Source organism: Haliotis asinina, chromosome 6 (assembly GCF_037392515.1).
Source record: "Haliotis asinina isolate JCU_RB_2024 chromosome 6, JCU_Hal_asi_v2, whole genome shotgun sequence".
Taxonomy (NCBI): Eukaryota; Metazoa; Mollusca; class Gastropoda; order Lepetellida; family Haliotidae; genus Haliotis; species Haliotis asinina.
Window position 1 is genome coordinate 62,804,043 of NC_090285.1, and position 20,270 is coordinate 62,824,312.

The following is a 20,270-nucleotide window of genomic DNA, read 5'->3' on the forward strand; positions in this document are numbered from 1 at the left end:
TCATTTGGAACAAATAATTGGATCATTGTCTCAGATATAGTTGTTAGTAAGCAGTAGCATATCCCCGATAGCAGTACTCGAACAACTAATCCGATGTTTGGTAAACGCCACCTGAGACTACGATGGAGACAAAAGAAACCAGCTTTCGTTAAGTAACACCCCTCTAGCGTTCGTGGCTCACAAGAAATCGTGCCCAGTATTTTGATTGTTTCTATTAACGTCGACTCTTCCGCTTATTAACACATAGTTCTGAGACGGTCCGTTCTCGAAGTGATTTTACTATTGTTACGAGAGCGTATTTTCTGTAATGTGTGTTATTATTTATTATGTGACAGTTATTATTGGGTCACAATGTTTAGAGTTTTGAGTGACAGTTATTATTGGGTCACAATGTTTAGAGTTTTGAGTGACAGTTATTATTGGGTCACAATGTTTAGAGTTTTGAGTGACAGTTATTATTGAGTCACAATGTTTAGAGTTTTGAGTGATAGTTATTATTGGGTCACAATGTTTAGAGTTTTGAGTGACAGTTATTATTGGGTCACAATATTTAGAGTTTTGAGTGACAGTTATTATTGGGTCACAATGTTTAGAGTTTTGAGTGACAGTTATTATTGGGTCACAATATTTAGAGTTTTGAGTGACAGTTATTATTGGGTCACAATGTTTAGAGTTTTGAGTGATAGTTATTATTGGGTCACAATGTTTAGAGTTTTGAGTGACAGTTATTATTGGGTCACAATGTTTAGAGTTTTGAGTGACAGTTATTATTGGGTCACAATGTTTAGAGTTTTGAGTGATAGTTATTATTGGGTCACATTTCCTATCACGGTCATAGTTGCCTCCCTTTGGTGGGTAGACACGAGCCGTTCGCGGAGGTTCTATACCTCGCTGGAATGATAAAAAAATCAGTGACTTGTGTATATATATAAGGCTGGTTGTTGTGCTGACGGCACACACACGGACTTATACAAGGAGTTACTAGAGTTGGAGTCATCATTTGGTCTATTCTACATCTGTCTAACTCTTCGTCTGATTGTCAACATTGACCTACATCCAGCATCGCCTTGTTTCTCACCCTCAAACCAAGACTTTGGTCAGTTGACATTATATTTGTGACCCATTACTTTAGATTTGACTCAGCTGCATTGTACTGGAAACATTATGCTTTTGGGTCAATACATATTATTGAAAATTTTAGACTTGTCAGTGATATGTTCTGCTGGTTCTGACGCGATTTCTATTAACCGTAGCACTATTTCATCCCAATCAAGCTCTCGTGTAGTACGTATCGGTGCTCAGTATTTTCTATAATCGAGTCAGGGTCAGTGAAACCAACGGTTGATAGCACGATTAACGTCCCTCGCAAAAAGACGCAGTACACTGAGACAAGTCAAACATTTCACTATCAAGGTCGTCTGAGTGGAGGAATTCCGGAACCGTTCTGGTCTTAGAGGCATTATTCCAAGACAAATCCTTAGCCATTGAGCAATTATACCAAGAGGCCCGAAGATGGTGAAGAAACACGTCACGTAAATAGGCCACAATGCAGTCCCCTTTCCCGCAACGACACTAGGGTTATAACCTAGGGATGCTGAACCTAACAAGATAATCTCAGACACATTTTGGGACGAACGCTCAGTTGTAGCTTTTGAAGTCCTGCCCGGTGCCGCCTCCAAACAAGCATTTGTTGTATGTTATACCATGTTAGAAGCATAGAAATCATTTCAACGTGTTAACCAAGATAGGATACCTCCCTCAGTTTTCTGTGTCATGTTTTGACTGGCACTCCCAGCCCGTTTCCTGCATCTCTTCCCAGGGCTCCAAATTGGTTTGTTATCATGTATGATAAAGCAGTGGTTAGCGCAAGGAATGCTCAGAGAGGATGATCAGAGGGCAAGCACACACAACCACGAGCTCTTTGGCAGAAACTGCAGATCTTCCTATCTCCGTCTGCTGGCATCTCTGATCAGCATGTCCCGGCATGGCTCGTGAAAAGGATATTATAACAAGAAAAGGAAATTTAAAATAGACAGTATAGCTATGAATGTAAACTGGTCCACTTCCCAACGATGAGTGTATTTACTTCAGTGTCTCCTGGGTAGTGATTACCGAGTGTTTTCGGTCCAGGAGGTGCTGGAGGTCTTCTCTGATGCTCCACGATACGCTAACGCTGTGTTTGGTGTTTATTGTAACTGAGGTCACCCAACCTTCACGTGTAAAATGTGAACGCCTTCATAAGTGTCAACTGCAACATGAGCACCCTCACTGGCTTTATCTTATCTGTAACATGGTAACATAATCTCAAGTGTGTCTCTCCTGTAACTTTTAACATCGCCCTTGGCCTCACATGTAACATTTTGCACCTCCCAGAGCATCATGTGTAACATTGTAACCCCCCCCCCCACGACCTACCCCCCAGCCCCGGCACCTGCAATAACTTAATATCTTCAAGTCAAGTGTTATATTCGAACATCTTCCTTAGCGTCACATGCAACATTTGACATCTTTCAATGCATCAGCTGTTTTGTCGTTTACCATTTTCCTAATCCTCGCTATTGATGGCCCAGACTCGACTAGTATTACACCTTTAAACAGCAATGAATAAACAAGTTGTCGATGATCAAATGCTTATGGCAATGACGTTGAATAAAGCCTCATGTAACAATCTGCCCATCGGTGTCCATACGTCCCCGCAATGATCTTCATCCTACAGTGTTGTTCCTCAGCTGACAGATGTACGAGGGCTAATAGAAACTTGTCCGCCATCAGAAGTTCGGTCGATAAAATCAGAGGTCGCATGTTGGGAAGCCAATGCTACATTGCTGTGTGTATGATCACATTTCGCTTTATTGCACAAGAAGCTTGTCTAGATGTGCTCCACTTATCCAGAGACTACTCCAATTTGTCAGAAGATCGAATGGCGGGAAGGGATAGATCACGTGACTACAGCAGACGACCGCGCAGATCAATGCCTGTTTTAAAATCATTTAGATAATATTATCATGTTGCCAATTAGTATGATATATAGGTGACAGGTGACGGAGAAGGTCGGATGACAATAACATTTTGAGAAAGCACTTAACAGTTGACGAAAATAGAGTAGTATTGTAGACAGTGTCACTGTAGAGCCATGATGTCATTTTGACTCCAGACAGCTCCCCATGCATGTGCCATATGTATTAACCTTTTGAAGTATTGCACCACATTTCATAGGTGTGTACCTCGTCCAAGATGCATTATTCATAACACAACCCAGAGATTCTCCCCCTAGGGTGAGCGTAAAGCCGTTTGATATTTATATGGGAATTATTGACTGGCGGAAATGCAGAGATGTGAATTAAACTGGCTTCATCCATTCGACAGAAATGACAATTGGAAATTCATCGACCACATCAAAGTTAACGTGGACCAAACATTAGAACCAGGGAGTTTAATATGTCACATTTCTTGTAACACAAGGGATTCGTCATGCCTTTTACAGGCGGAATAAATACGCAAATAGCACCAATCGCACGGAATTGTAAGCTCATCGTTGTCCGATATATACATTCTGCATTGTCCAAATTGCTGAGATTACTGAATAAATCATTTTGGGAAAAACTCCCATTTCACTTCCCGAAGCAGGACTACGTCCTTGGGCCACAAGATCCCATCTATTATTCAGAAGAATCAATACCCCCTCCCTAATTTGATGAGAATACACTGGTTGTTTTGCCACACGCAGTTGCAATCGTCTTGTTAAGTAAGGTCCGTTTGTGCCTGTCAATTGAAGGATGGCCTTGCTTCAAGACATGAACTCGAGTTGACTCACAATTCAATTTCTTGCCAAATCTGTCAAAACCCAGTTATCAGTGTTGAGTGTTTGAGGGGTAAATTATACATGTTGAAGCTGAACAGAGGTGTATTTGACTTTAACAAGCGATCGCATCTAAAGGTTTCTGTAAGCATTAGGCTATTTGAGCATGTTTACCATACCGGCACCCTCAGTGCAGAGTAGGAAGACTAGTGTTGGCAAGATAGTGCAAGATGAATAAGGTAGTGCAACAGGAATAAGGTGGGGCAATTTTTTTATATATTTAAACTAATTTCTGTAATAGTAAATTAGAATTCCTGGAGAGGATAGCCAAAAGATATGCATAACAGGAGCCCAGCGTACAAACTCCGACCATATCGCCTTTGGCAGAAGAGACAGGAATAATTTCTTTTGATGAAAAGCTTTTTCAAGATTGCTTGCCTCATCTGAAACACAGATTGGCGATCTGAATACTTGTAATTGTCTAGCCTTTGGAGACGGGGATATACTCACAGGTTCTCTGCAGACGCGTCTCTAAATCATGAGGTGGTCAGTCGGAAAATTGGAACGATTGTGACAAAGGATTCAAACATGGAGGGTTTTTGAGGGTCTTATTCAAGGATTAAACTCGTATCAATATTTGTCTTTAGAGAGGAAGAAGACGCCAGAGGACAAACGTCCCCAGGATTGTCGAATGTCTAATTTTATTGACGGACTGTAAGGGATCTGGGTGAAGTCAGTCTCCACCAGCAGAGTGTGGCTTTCATAGAGGCACATGCTGATTACTGTATTGATCAGAGCAAGATATGGTCCCAAGAGAAAAATGATGGCTTTTGGGTCAGAGTCTCGTGCTAGCCAGGGATCAACAGGCAGCCCCAAGACCACACCTAAATCATTGCCTATCATCTCTCCTCCACTAACGTAATTAAGGCAGACGGTGGCGGTGTTAGTTTCTGGAGTGGACATATATGACCCTGCTGTCGTGCTGCTTTTGACAGACATTGCCGGGCTGGTGGAGGAGAATATGCTGCAACGGAAATCAGACTACAGAAGCAGGAGATTGCTTTTAGCGGAGCATACAGAATAAACGTTTTCATAAAAAATACAAAACTTTGACATTTAAATTGAAATGGAGCCTCGGTGACATTGGAAATTCGGACCTGAGCCAGGGGACTATCTCTACACGGGCCTTGACGTAACATTCAGGGTTGGATGGAAGGGGAAATAATTATGTTTAAGGACTGTGAGGCAGACTAAAGAGAATACATCTACGAACAGAGTTATACCGTAGATGCAGATTATCCAGATCATCCGCAGATACAGATTGGTCGTAATTTGCCACGATATCATATAGACAAGCTAAGTCAATCATTAGTTAAAGAATGTGGGTACCAAACAAAAGTTGTATCTGTAAAGGGAAAGAAGTTTTCATCTGTCACCTTTATGAATAATGTTTAATCTTTGACCATGGTATATTTGATCAAGAGCACCTTTGTCTCACTGTCAGCTGTCACCCGAAATTACGGTTGTGATTCCTCTCCGTGCCGTACTAACGCTGCAAAAGACAACTCACTCGTAACGCCTTGCGATAAAATAAGCAGTATCTCAACTTTGGCCTAGTTGCGCCATAAAGGTATTATCACAGCTCAAACAATATGTGCGCTCATTGCAAACTTCTGGAACTGGATTGTATGCTTTGTCATGACCTTGTCACAAATGAGCTATTTTGGCAAAGTCACAATAGGAGGTTTCAAATGAAATCGCGCGTGCTCTTTCATCCTCTTAAATCCGTTCTAACTGAAGCCGTTAGCACATATCCACGACCAGGGCTGTTTCGGCATCCACATGGGTCGGCTAGAGCATTTACCGATCATATTATGACTGGAAACTTCAATCGCTTCAGAGACGTGTCTATCCCTTTATTCGCAGTGAAGACAGTGGGATGTAATTATAAAGCATAAATTGATGCTGTTACTGACAGTACCGAGGCGGAGAGAAGTCAGTCACTTTAATACAACATGTATTGATTGTATCTGAACTATTGGCAACAGCGGGGTATTTGTACGCAAATCGTATACAGTTATGTGCCCCTTGTTGCTAGTAGAGGCTCCAGGAGCCATAAACCGCTGTTATACCCAAGTAGTCAGTTAATAAAACATTTGATTAATTCTTTTCTTCTGACGTCTTTGAACTGGTGAAACTAACTCTGTTAACTTTTTTCTCCAGTTTTATTTACTCGATTCATCTACGACCGCCTATATGTTATTTAACAGCTTTTTTAAACTCGTGTACTTTGACATGGTGGACATTACAGAGAGAATATGTATTGGGTTGGCAATCTATTTAAGCAACTGTTTGCGTTTCCATGACTTCAGACGAAAAAGAAGGGAAATATTCAGAAGACGTCGAGATGTTGGTTTCAGGCACTGAGGTTGTAGACTAAGCAAACTCATTGATGATTGATAATGTCTCATGTTAAATGTCGGCCAGGATATCGGAGTAAGTGGGTGGAAATAACACGATTGATCGAGGTCTAAATGGTTCTGTTTTTCCATATTGACCCGGAGGTCAAGTTAGAGAGCTTTCGCTCCATCTTTTACAAGTTACAAGGTTGCGTTAAGCAATCTGTGAATGTAATCGTATCTCAATCCTTGTGGTCCGTAATTCAGTGATATAACGTATTTGTAATCAATGGAAAATCGTTCCTCTGCAGATTGAGTGTTTATGTCCTGAACGTTGTTATGAGGTGTTTTTCTCATTGGTCAACGGTAATCTAGGTAACCATATCACAGCCTTAAATGCCCCGCTATGTGTGATCCGACCATCGTGGTTTGTGACGACGGTTATTCGATTATGACCCTGGACGTTCCAGACGTATTGGCACTGTTCTCGTGCATTTGCACAAATAAAGCTCACTTATTTCTTACCCGATACACCCACATGTCCGCCCTTGACGATCCTTACTAGAACTGATCCTCTGCAACTTGGGACTAACGGGATCGGGTGGTCAGATTTTCTTGGTTGTCACCGTACCTCGGTTGTGTAGATTGAAGCTCATAACATCCGCCATTGGTCTGTCTAATCTGGAGATTGTTCAGAGTGCCGTCATTTAGTCTGACATACAGCTTGGTGCGGCGTTATACAACATGTACGAGAAACAAAATGGCAACTTGTCCACTAATCCCGATACTTGTGAGCCTCTGTGCCTTTCCATAACGCGTAGTCCTCATATTGAACTGAAGGATCTTCGTGATATTTAAACCAAATATGTTTAAATAAGTGTTCTGTCATCTCAAAATTTACTGATGTCTGCCATTTTGGTATTTCAGAGGGACCTTTGAATGTGAACGCAAGTCACTCCCATGACGGCATCAAGCTTGTGGACGTCATCGAGGAGAACGTGGACATCCAGTACGGCGGCAAATGGAAGCCCTCGTCGTGTTACGCCAGATACCGTGTAGCCATTATCATCCCCTATAGAGACAGACTTCATCATTTAGTTGTGTTGCTAGCGCATCTATTACCCATTCTTAGGAGACAACAGCTAGACTTTAGGGTGTTCGTTGTAGAGCAGGTAAGTCTGATATAACCATCACCCATTCCACTTTCCTTTAGCTACCGTTATATTGATGATGAGAGAGACATGTATTTGTTTTTGAAAATGTGCCTGTATATCATAGTTGGAACATTAGTCTTCAAAGTTTGTTTCAATGTGTGGAATCGAACCCGGTTGTATGGTGAGGCAGACGTTCGCCTTAACCGATTGGCTACCCAGTTGGTACGTGTCCACCTGCAGCCAACCACCTTATCAATATATCCCAATATATATATATATATATATATACATATATATGTATCAGTAGCTACTGTTTGTGTTTCATATTTAATCGGATATAATCATAGATACTTTTGTTCCATTTTGTAGCGCAGTGTTTTATTTAAACAGTCCAATGTTAGCTGGGCTGCTAAGGAATTACATGAAGTTTAATTTTCTTCATCTGTCTAGCTATCTAGCTGTTAGTTGCAGTGGTGGAATTAATGGGATTCTAGCTAGCTAGGTAGGTAGCTAATTTCTATATACTTCCAAGGAAAAGGGCGTTGGGGGAGACAATTTCTCGATCCAGTCTAATTATGTGTACCTCCCCCTTTTCATCTATTCCATAAAGCTAAGGCAGATATACAAACCCAACTGCAAGGCCTTAATAACCTTAATACACATGGGTAAGACAAAGCTGCCACCAAAGGCCTAAAGGCACCAGGGCTCGATATCACGAGGAGCACAATGGCTTCCGCATGTGTTTCATGGTCCAGCAGTTTTAGAATCCCCAATCTTCCCATCACTAACACCGTGGCTGTCAAGCAGGAAACATGTTTCATGTGTCCATGTTGATGGTTTTCTTTCGTCACAAGGAAAGAAAGACACTGAATATTGTTCAAAGCAATGCTACTTCACCCTCCACACACTCCCTCTAACGAACATATGATTGGTATTTGTGTATGTTGCCTTGCAAGTCGCGTTCGCTTGAGGAAATAATGCTATGGAGTATGGTTGGTTAAAACCTGTGGTTATGAATGTCGAAAGAAACTCACAATTATTTAGAAATATAAACTTTACGAAGTGTAATCTCGTTATCACATCACGTTGTAGCATATATAATACTGTACAAAGCGAAATGAAACATTACTCACTCATACTGGACTGTCTTATGATGCATTTTAAGATTCAAATTACGAATAAGGGCATCCACGTTCGGCATACAAAATTAGAACTCAGGGCCTAGATTGTCGAATCAATCGAGATAGTCGTAAGTGTCATTCATAAACATTAACTTACGACTGTCTACGCGCTAAGAGAGCTTCGAAACTCTAGGCCCCGGAAGATAACAACAAACAGTTATTCAATTATATTTTTTCGTACTTTCCGTCAACAAGATATCGACATTCAGCGAAAAAAATGTCTTCACATGTATGTCCGCATCAATGCCTGTGTCCTACTGAACAGCGTTCACAATTTGTTTTATACATCACAGCCCTCTGTCACGTCTGTTAAAATACTGTGCATACTCTGAACCAACTCACAATCACTCACCATTAGATACCATAGTAAATTCAGCAAGCACAAGTTAGCCTTTGATACATAGTCAGATCAATACGTCATCGATCGAGAGAAAAGTGATTGCTCTTAAGGAGAACGTTATTCATGTCGGTGTGAATAGCGCTCCAATTCATATCCATCGTCTATGGTCACCTAAACGGTCATTGTAGAGTAAATCCCCCAAAGATGTTTATCAACATGTTGCTCCTAAATGTATGTTTTTCCTGGATAAGTCTCATCAGTTACTAATGGGGGTATTCATTTAAATCAGAAATGAAATCCTAACCTAATATGGGCCTAATGGGTGTTATGTAAATGCCATGAAAATGAAACATGGTCTCGGAGCGTGTTCTCGGAAAGTCAGCTTTTGCAATCGCTGTATCTCTTATTAAGCTCGAATGCCAAGCTTTGGCTAAGAATGCATTTAACGTACCCACTCGGCCCTTGGGGTGAGCAGATACCCCATAATGCATGGTCGGATGAAGCATTATATGTATGAAGGGGTCCAATGTCTTTTTTTTTTAAAGTAAGACGTTTTAATCTGTGCTAATCCTAATATTATATTTCTCGATGTTTCGACAAGAAATCTCTACGAAGTTAATACAACGCGAGCGAGACGCGAACGGTTCGCAGACGCGTTGCATTCATGTGATTCAGTGTTGATTAGGAGCGCACAAACACACTTTCGAATGATCGTAACGAAAACGTGACAGCTTCAACATGCAGCCGCAACTTTGAACACTGAAGTTTTGAGTATGGTCGTACATTGGAAGTACAGAAATGATAAAGTCGCATTGAAGAGAATTTCCGATCCATAAACGACGGTGATATTGACAATGAATATGGTTGTTTCTGCAAACGAGATGGACGTCATCAGGCGCTAACCATGACATTGTCGTGCTGTTCCTCACAGGCACAGCCACTATCAATTGATCCCTCTGCCAAACCAAACGTGATTACCCCCTGTCTGGCATATTGCTTGTGAACGCTTGCAGTCTCCAGAGGGAGCACGGGCAGAGCGTTGTTGGGATGGATATGCTTGCTCCTGGGACTGCCGACTCATACTACCCTAAAATGACCATAATTGTCCATCCGCAAAGTGAACCGTATGGATATGATTGGGGGGGGGGGGGGGGGGGGGCGTACGTGGGGGGGTGATGTATAACATCTGTTCCTGAAGGCTGCTTATAAAACATGCTGTGCTGCTTATAACACATTGTTTGTCCTGAGGTGAAACTGCCATAGGTACCCTGATACAAATACATCATACGTACTCTTGTACACATACGTCATACGTACCCTGGTACACATACGTCATACGAACCCTGATACAAATACTCTCAATACAGCCCTTGGAAGTTTAGAACTAGACGAAGGCTTAGTCCGTGAATATTCAATGACATGATTTGGGTAGTAACAAATAAACCCATTTGAACTGTCTAGGCTTGCTTCTCTGGAGGCTGGCTCCGTAACGCCGTCTCTGAAAAAGAATAGAGTCTCTGGGCTCCTTTTAATTTTTTTTGTGTGTGTGTGTGTGTGTGTGTGTGTGTGTGTGTGTGTGTGTGTTAGCCTACCCTAAGACTTTTGTAACATGAACAGTTCACTGGCCCTACGTGTGAAACGCGTGGACACGTACGCACACTAATGTTATTATACTACACGTGTCAGTCCCCAGCACATATCGACACAGGCTTATTTTGAGAGCATCTGGCATAGAAAAATGAACACAGGTTTGCATGTTTCTGTGTACGATCTTAAACAGTATCCGTGTACAGCATCGATAATGTTATACATTTTTAGATTGTTCAGTTTATGAACGGCTACGTTCAGGATATCATAGGTATATTTACAGGTTGATCGAACCTGTTATTGATATCAATTTCGATATCTCTTTGAGGGGCATTTTTAAAGTTATATATGTAGTTGAAGAAAAAACACGTTTTCTTGACAACTTTATAATGCCTCATGTCTCTGCTTCCCTCCACATTAACCCTAAAACCCAGGTCTGCGTTATAATATCAGGGTTGTTTGGACTCATTTATGGTTTGAAGGAAGGAATAAAGGTTTTGTATAATTTCCCAACAAAAACGTACGCCAGTTGTTGTTCTTAACTGAACCCTTTGTGAGACATAGTAGTAAACCACGTTTCAGGGCGAGTAATAAATTGGCACATCCCTCTTGTGTTCACACAGGCACGTCGCCATGTCTGGGGAGAATCAGATACGTCCGCTTTTAAAGTTTATTCGTAATTGAAAATAGTCAAAAACTGATGATGACAGACACAGACACTCTGCTGAAAATTGTAACTTTTGATTAAACCGAGAAGCGCATAGTTAGAGGGGCGTGACCTGTTTGAATGTTTCATGCGTTTCATATGAGAATAATTAGATGTTCCAAAATGTGAAAACTTAATCTCTTCTCTGGATGCGCTTTCAATGCATCACGGTCAAACAACTGCGTCTCCAAAACTTGTGTTATGCGTGAGTGAGTATGGTTTTCAACGCTTTAGCAGATACTCATAGTTTATTACTAAAAAAACAAAAACAAAACAAACAAAAAACAAAAACAAAAAGAAAAAAGAAAACAACCTCCGGTGGTACATGAGTACATATAATGGAATGTAGAACATACAAAGTATGGAAGAAGGTGGCAGGGAATGTAGACAATGGTTACTGAGAACTGGAACATACGCATTTGATACATTTAGGTAGGTGTTTGATTGTTGAAAGTTTAGCCCTTGACAACAGTATTTTTATATGAAGAGAGATTAGGGAAGGAACAAGCACCATCCTCTAGCTGAGTGATCCGTTGTTGGGAACAGCTGAGGATATAATGGAAAACATCCCCAGTTAACTGTGGGTTACAACGGTTACATGCTCTTCCTTTTCTTCCGTGATTCGTTCATCTCTCAACTTCTGCTGGAAGTATGTGGCTAGGTGGTTTTAAAATATAAAATAGGTTTCCATATATTTTCTGATAGCAGTAAGTATTTGCCGATTTGAGTTAATGGGCTTTTAAAAAAACTCATAATATTGTCCTTTGGTTGAAGTATTCATTTCACTGGTCCACGATTGTAAATACTGGTACTTCAGGGTTGATTCAAATTTTGATATGATCAAGGATATAGTATAATGAATAGGGGTTTACAAACACATCCGGTCACAAGCATTTACAAAATATATGTTTCGCACATGATGTATCATGGGAGTACTATCCAGGATAGAATCTTAAAGAAGCTGCTTTGCTGTTTTGATGGGAAATTTTCAATTTGCACCAATAAGTGATTAATCGTTTAGTGATTTGCAGCTTAACAGGTTGTCTTCCAAGTTCTCCATAAACCGCACACTTCGGGGTGTTTTATCTAAAACCGGTAGCTAATTTAAGGAATTTAAGGTGAACCCGTTCACTGACATCTCAATTTTCGAATCACCAAATTTCTCAACCATACAATATGACTGATAGAACCAATGAATTAAAGGCAGAAAGTATGATATCTAACTGTTACTATATATTTCTTGCTCGTTTTAGCAATAGCCAATGCTTTCATGCCGAGTTCTGCACCGTGTTTAATTGCAAAGTTCAAACGCCCATTTCTACGTTATAAATATCATATGTATCGACAATCCCTGTTGTCTGATCATTGCGATAAAGGTGTGTTTTTTTAACTAGCTGCAGATCCAGAGCTAAAATCACTGTCTTAGATTTATTATGATTGACTTAGTTTCCCTGTTGCACAATACGTAGCAACGTTATTAAGAACGTTTTGTTAGTCACCATGTGTGAACAAGAATCAGTAGATGTACAAGCAATTTGAAATATAACGCAATATTTCCAGTGTTAGAATGCAGCTGTATTCCACTACATGGTTTCTTTTCTAAAAATAACTCTAAAACATCAAGGAATATTACGAAAAGTAGTGATGACCAGTTTTCCCCTTTCCTGACACCTAACATGAGAAAAGGGGAATTTGTCGCTATGGCCCATAAGACATGATTTGACATCGTTACGAGTGTATGTATTTTGAATCAGGATTAGTAGTTTTCACTTGACACCAATATGTTTACCACAGACCAACTCTCCATCCTTTATCAAAAGCTTTCGAGAAGACTACAAAAGCGCAGAATAATTTCGTATTAGTCTCTTTCATTTTATGAATAAGTCTCTGAATGTGAAAACATTATCCGTGGTGGAAAAGTCTTTGCTAAAACCAGATTGAACATGTGAAATTATCTCGTTATTGTCACACACATTAGCTGAGGCTGTCGTTTATAATACTGGTGAATAACAAAAAACAAAAAATATGTAAAATAGATATCGGTCGATAAGAAGCAGTATCCATATGATAAGATCATTTTTTTCGAAGTGAGTGACTTGAGTTTTACGCTGAACTCAGCAATATTCCAGCGATACGGCGTCGGTCTGTAAATAATTCAGTCTGGACAAGACAATCCAATGATCAACAGTATGAGCATCATTTCTTTCGAAAAGGTTGAATGACACAATTCCGCCATAATTCAGACAAAAACTCAGATACTGCATGAAAATATAAAATTTATAAAAAATTCGTTAGATTTGACGACGTTTAAGTGAGATGATTACTTTGAATAAAATCTAATCCAGGAGCTTTGTTTCTCTTAAGTTATTGTAAAGCTGCATTAAGTTCAGCTAGTGATATTTCATCAATGTGTATACTGACGTCATAGTCATGGTGATGTAAGTCAATATCTGGCTCTGTATCTTCATTAATAATTGATTCATTTACATGCCTGAAATAATCATCGAAATCCTCCAGTGATACAGAATAGTTCGTATTGTTTACTCTACCGTTCAATAAATTCCAGAAACGTCTCGGAGATGTGCGATATTTTCACGCAACTTCTGTCTGAAAGGATTATTCTCTTGTCAATGCATTTATTCATCACTCTCTTGTACTCTGCACATGCTTTATGCAGGAGGGATTTATTCGATTTACTTTCTGTATCCATACCAAGGTGTATTACTGGAAGATTTAGGTTTCTTTGTCTCACATGTGGTGGGGTTAGCCTTACATGAGCCTTGCATGAGAGGCTTCCAAATGTATCTCGTGCAAATCCGACCAGCATTTGCGTAATATCTTAGTTCATTCACATCTTCAACGGGGTTACCTTGACCTTCTCTTGGTGACCTTGCTTTCGGAGTCAAAATGTTAACAAGTTCAATTAGAATGTTATCATTGAATTGTTCAGCTTTACACTCATCTGATTTTTCGGCTTCGAGTGGAATACCTGTGTTTAACTGCAGGTATAGTTGATTTTGTTTTTAACCTGTAACATTCAAGTTTAGCAATATTCCAGCAAAATCACAGCAGCTGACATCAGAAATGTTCTTCACACATTGTACTCATATGGGGAATCGAACCCGCATCTCCGGTGTAACGAGTGAACGCATTCACCACTAGGCTATGCCTTGTTATTAGTGGTAGTAGAGACAGTTTACTCATTTAAATGTTTCAATCAAAACTTCTAATTAACAGACTGAAGATCATGTATGCTTCAAATAGCAGAGTAGAGAGTTTTTACGCAGGTTTTGTTCATTAATCGAGCACTTTCACAGAGAAATATGTCTGACTTCATTTTTAACCGATTTTGGTATTGAAACCGGCCTTTCGAAGTCTGTAACCCTTATGATGCGAACCCATCTTCCCGCCCCCTGGAATTACGTCATATGTGTCTATTTGCGTCATTCATATGCACTATGGCATTACTCACAGCCTAGTTGCACATTAATCAACACACACATTACCACGTTAATTACATTTATTGCCTTGATGCAGATAAACCCCCTTATGCAATACCGCACGAAGCTGCTACCCGCTTCACGCAATCTGTCAGTACATCATCTGTAAACTCCTTCAGGTCTAACACTGTAAATAGATAAGACGGGAATTAATTCATCGTTTACTACATCGGAAGTAACTTACACCTGTAGTTCCAAGAAGAAAGAGGCAGGCATTATTGCTTATTACATAGACAGGTTGGAGACCTGTAATCCGATTTCATATTAGGCAATCGATAGGCTTCCCCGGGACATGATTACTGCGTGTAAACACGGAACAATTACTAGTAATCTAAGGGGTCTACACTCACCGATATTTCTTAGACACCAGATCGTTGAGAGACGTGGCAGTGGACGTAATGGCCTGCATGGAAGCCGGTGTCTCCAAGGTGAAAGCCGATACCTTTGGTACCGGGGGATGACTTTTAAATGAGACCGTCTGAGCTTAAATTGGTGTTTGAGATCTATAGTGACCTCAGTCAATAGTTCTCCGTTTAGACACTTACACCTGCATGCGTGCAGCGCTTATTATTCAGAGGGTAGTGGAGAAACAGAGCACATTACATATAGTTAAGGATAGTCTAACGCTTAGTCTCTGAATGTATATGATTTCGATTGTGACGAATATACCCATTTTGGCAGCGTACACAAACCACAGGAGCTGCGGTACAAATGTACTACAGACACATGTCTACTGTACATATAGTACAGGGATGTTAGACGCCCATGGTTACACTACATACACATGCCTACAGGATACAGGTATAACAGACACATGCCATCAGTACATATAGTAGCTAATTGGTACATAAATGAGGGGTTTATTAATACTGAATTGCCTTTACACTGTGAGAATTATTCAAATTCTATAACATGTGTTTGTGGTCTCTTTAGATTGGAGACGGGAGAATCGGGCATACAATTAAGTGACAGGGTGTTACACGTAATTCTGTTCTCGGAACATTGATATATCGACTCCTTACAATGAAGTGAAAGTTAGAGGAGCATACAAATCTTGACACACAAAACTGATTGTTTTTGTTGTTTAACGCCACGCTCGCCACATCAAATCTGGACCAGACAATCTCGTGAGTGGCATCATGAACATCGATCTTCGCAAATGGGATACGATGACATGTCCTCGATTCTGACCAACAGATCCCGTTAGACGCCTTTATAATTATATCTGGATCCTGAAACAAATAATCCAGGAAAACCCTTGAAAGTCTAGAATATGTGGCAAGTCTAGATTACCACAGTTTCAGGTAATGGAGAAAGTCTTAGGGCTCCTGTTCGGAATATTTTTACATAATATGTCAGAGGCTCCTCTTACATAGCGGTGACGACCAGTTCTAACCTATTTCTTGCTGGAGCGTTTGAATGTATCTTATCTATTGTATCAAACAGATACTCCTCAGAATATATATGAGAATCTAACACTCGAAAATATTAACCTTCGCGAGATCAAGTCAACGAAAATGGCCACGGCAGCAACTATTTACACAGCCACGTCAAATAGGAATATCAGACGTAACACGATTTGACGTTTATGTCTCACTCGTTCAATGCCACGTCAATACCTATCGGCCTTGTCTTGACCACAGGAGGTCCTCGATGTAGTGTCATGCCGTGTTCATATTGATCTCTCCCAATTGCCCCTAGACCAATCTGAATTAGAGAACAGAGGACTAGCAAGCGTCTGTCTGACGAGACTTTCAATTAAAGTCGACTGTTCAAACCGACTGCACCAGAGATCACAAGTTATGTCGTCTGCCTGGTAGATTGTTATCGGTTTCTGTTACGACCGCCATTGTTTACGAGGCCTCAAGAGATTATGAGCCTTTCATAGCAGCTGAAATCAATACTTGATGTCATAAGCAAACAGTTCTCGTCCATTTAACTCCAATAATCTTTAGAATAGTATGTACGTGTTTTCTGGGGACTGTAATAGGCGTAACGTCACCTTGTGAGTGGAGATTAAGAAGCAATATACTTCAGAAAGTATACTACTCACACTTTGCTTAGAATCACACTGTTTCACAGTTTTACTTAAGTGTAGATTAGTAACTGGAAATTGTATCCATTTAAAACCTTGATAAATAATAATATTGTATCCTCTCTCTAGGCATGCAACCACTTTAATCTAGCCTTTTGTACTCCATAGATGAGTTACCATAGAAATGGATTTCATGCCACCAATAAACCATTTTGCAAATCACGGAACGAGTCCATGACAAATAACACAATCGCAGGTATGGTATCCACAAGATGCAATGACTTTATGGAACCTGGGATCTGTGCTTGCTATAAGAGTTACATATAACTATTTAAACCAAATTTGACCCACACAATAGTTTTCTGATGACTCCATGGTTTGATCCTTTGCACAATGTGAGTATCATATCTGGAAATTAAGTGATCTTGTACACCCTGCCATGTATCGCCAACTGCATGGCTTCGCCCTGTTTACAACCGTTGACTGACGGTCCATTCGAGAAGATGGCAGTGTAGATATATTTTGCAAGGGAATGCCATATGTTCGTCTCGTAGCGTAAGCGCCAGATTTGGCGCTACATGATACCAAAGTGCGTAAAGGTCAACAATGGGAAGAACTCTTCATTTCTGCTGACCACACATTAATAACCCGCTGACGGTTTAGTAACGCAAAGCAAAGCGAGATCCTTCCAGAAAGGGACATATCTGCGAACTGCACTGATGCGAGGAAGCAAGAGCTTTCAGAGTGGACGCTTCATACGAGGCGTATGGTTTTGTAACGGTGATTCTGGCTTACTTTGGGGAATGTTTTGTCAGTCATCACTTGACCTTTGGTCCGCGATTTGGGAGAATTGTCAGACTCACGCTACAAGATGTAATTGGAAGACTGCTGCATTGCTGTATTGCATATCCATGCGTCGACTATTTGATACGGCATGCCCAATACAATCGCATCATTAATACATGGAATTCAGGTTTGATTATAAATACTGTAACCATGACAACTCAATGTCACACTGCCTCGTTACCTGTATGTGTTACGTCACACGATCGGGCGTCTATGAGATAGTAATTTGTTCGTCGTAAATATTACATAAGGTTCATTTAAACCACTTCTTAATCCAGCCAGCCATGTATTGTGTGTAGTTGTGAGATATGAACTTGTTCCAAGCCTTCCACTAAAATATTAAATATTATACATCTAGATAAGCTGTTTGTTACCGCTGTAAATCACGGCTTCCGTTGTCGTGGTGATAAGGATGTCAACTTCCTTCGTGTTAGGCGCATGCGTAGCAGGAAAGGTTGTGTTGTTAGTCCTGCAATTTCCATGCTTTCGGTTCTTTAATATACGACCGTCCTAGTTTTTGTTGCGCAATCATTGTTCGGCATTGCTGCCGTCTTGTGTATTAGTTTATGTAGTTTTTTTTTTTTAAAACGTTATCTGTTACTTTGCTCATTTTAACCAAGGGCCTTTGTTACTATTTCACGATCACCTTTGGCTGAGTGGCTCAAAGACATGTACGTGTCCGGAATTTTCAATTGAGCTTGTTAGAATTGTCAATATATATCGATTACCAATACGTAGGAGGTCGTATGAGGATTGCATGGTGATTAAGATACTCAATAACCTAATATGAAAGGTAAACGTCAGTGAATAATCAGTTAAGGAAAAAATATTAGTATCTTACGCAAAAATCGACAACATTGAATTGAGTTAAACGTTGCTTTTAATCGTATTGCAGATAGGCCTCTGTGTGTCAGTTAGACCTCTGTTAACTGTTAGTTAGGCCACTGTGTGTCAGTTAGACCCCTGTTAACTGTTAGTTAGGCCACTGTGTGTCAGTTAGACCCCTGTTAACTATTTCAGTTAGGCGTCTGTGTGTCAGTTAGACCCCTGTTAACTGTTAGTTAGGTCACTGTGTGTCAGTTAGACCCCTGTTAACTGTTTCAGTTAGGCGTCTGTGTGTCAGTTAGACCACTGTTAACTGTTAGTTAGGCCACTGTGTGTCAGTTAGACCCCTGTTAACTGTTTCAGTTAGGCCACTGTGTGTCAGTTAGACCCCTGTTAACTGTTTCAGTTAGGCCACTGTGTGTCAGTTAGACCCCTGTTAACTATTTCAGTTAGGCCTCTGTGTGTCAGTTAGACCTCTGTTAACTGTTACTTAGGCCTCTGTGTGTCAGTTAGACCCCTGTTAACTGTTTCAGTTAGGCCTCTGTGTGTCAGTTAGACCCCTGTTAACTGTTTCAGTTAGGCGTCTGTGTGTCAGACCCCTGTTAACTATTTCAGTTAGGCGTCTGTGTGTCAGTTAGACCCCTGTTAACTATTTCAGTTAGGCCACTGTGTGTCAGTTAGACCCCTGTTAACTGTTAGTTAGGCCTCTGTGTGTCAGTTAGACCTCTGTTAACTATTTCAGTTAGGCCACTGTGTGTCAGTTAGACCCCTGTTAACTATTTCAGCTAGGCCACTGTGTGTCAGTAAGACCTCTGTTAACTATTTCAGTTAGGCGTCTGTGTGTCAGTAAGACCTGTTAACTGTTTCAGTTAGGCCTCTGTGTGTCAGTTAGACCTCTGTTAACTGTTTCAGTTAGGCCACTGTGTGTCCGTTAGACCCCTGGTAACTATTTCAGTTAGGCCTCTGTGTGTCAGTTAGACCCCTGTTAACTGTTTCAGTTAGGCCACTGTGTGTCAGTTAGACCCCTGTTAACTATTTCAGTTAGGCGTCTGTGTGTCAGTTAGACCTCTGTTGACTATTTCAGTTAGGCCACTGTGTGTCAGTAAGACCTGTTAACTGTTTCAGTTTGGCCACTGTGTGTCAGTTAGACCCCTGTTAACTATTTCAGTTAGGCCTCTGTGTGTCAGTTAGACCTCTGTTGACTGTTACTTAGGCCTCTGTGTGTCAGTTAGACCTCTGTTAACTGTTTCAGTTAGGCCACTGTGTGTCAGTTAGACCCCTGTTAACTATTTCAGTTAGGCCTCTGTGTGTCAGTTAGACCCCTGTTAACTGTTTCAGTTAGGCCTCTGTGTGTCAGTTAGACCCCTGTTAACTGTTTCAGTTAGGCCACTCTGTGTCAGTTAGACCCCTGTTAACTATTTCAGTTAGGCGTCTGTGTGTCAGTTAGACCTCTGTTGACTATTTCAGTTAGGCCACTGTGTGTCAGTAAGACCTGTTAACTGTTTCAGTTAGGCCACTGTGTGTCAGTTAGACCCCTGTTAACTATTTCAGTTAGGCCTCTGTGTGTCAGTTAGACCTCTGTTGACTGTTACTTAGGCCTCTGTGTGTCAGTTAGACCCCTGTTAACTGTTTCAGTTAGGCGTCTGTGTGTCAGTTAGACCTCTGTTAACTGTGTTAGTTAGGCCACTGTGTGTCAGTTAGACCTCTGTTAACTGTTCCAGTTTAATACCAGTGTGTGTCAGTTAGACCTCTGTTAACTGTGTCAGGTGCTTATGAATACAACATAAAGCTTAAACTTCGTGATATAAGTGGATTTTGTAGCGTATACGTGCCGAAATGATAGCATATTTTAGGATTTTAAAGAAATTTTGGTAATCTGTCAGCCCAGGATCTCTTTA

At 40.6% G+C, this 20,270-nt stretch overlaps 1 protein-coding gene across 2 annotated transcripts in view; it reads left to right on the top strand.

Annotated features, from left to right (window-relative positions):
• Positions 1–20,270, top strand: part of LOC137286793 (beta-1,4-N-acetylgalactosaminyltransferase bre-4-like) — a 95,336-nt gene that overhangs the window by 45,254 nt on the left and 29,812 nt on the right. For both annotated transcript variants that reach the window (XM_067818792.1, XM_067818791.1), the window contains one exon: positions 7,126–7,370. In XM_067818792.1, coding sequence (XP_067674893.1) covers positions 7,126–7,370 — 245 coding nt within the window. The remainder of the gene's footprint in view (positions 1–7,125; positions 7,371–20,270) is intronic.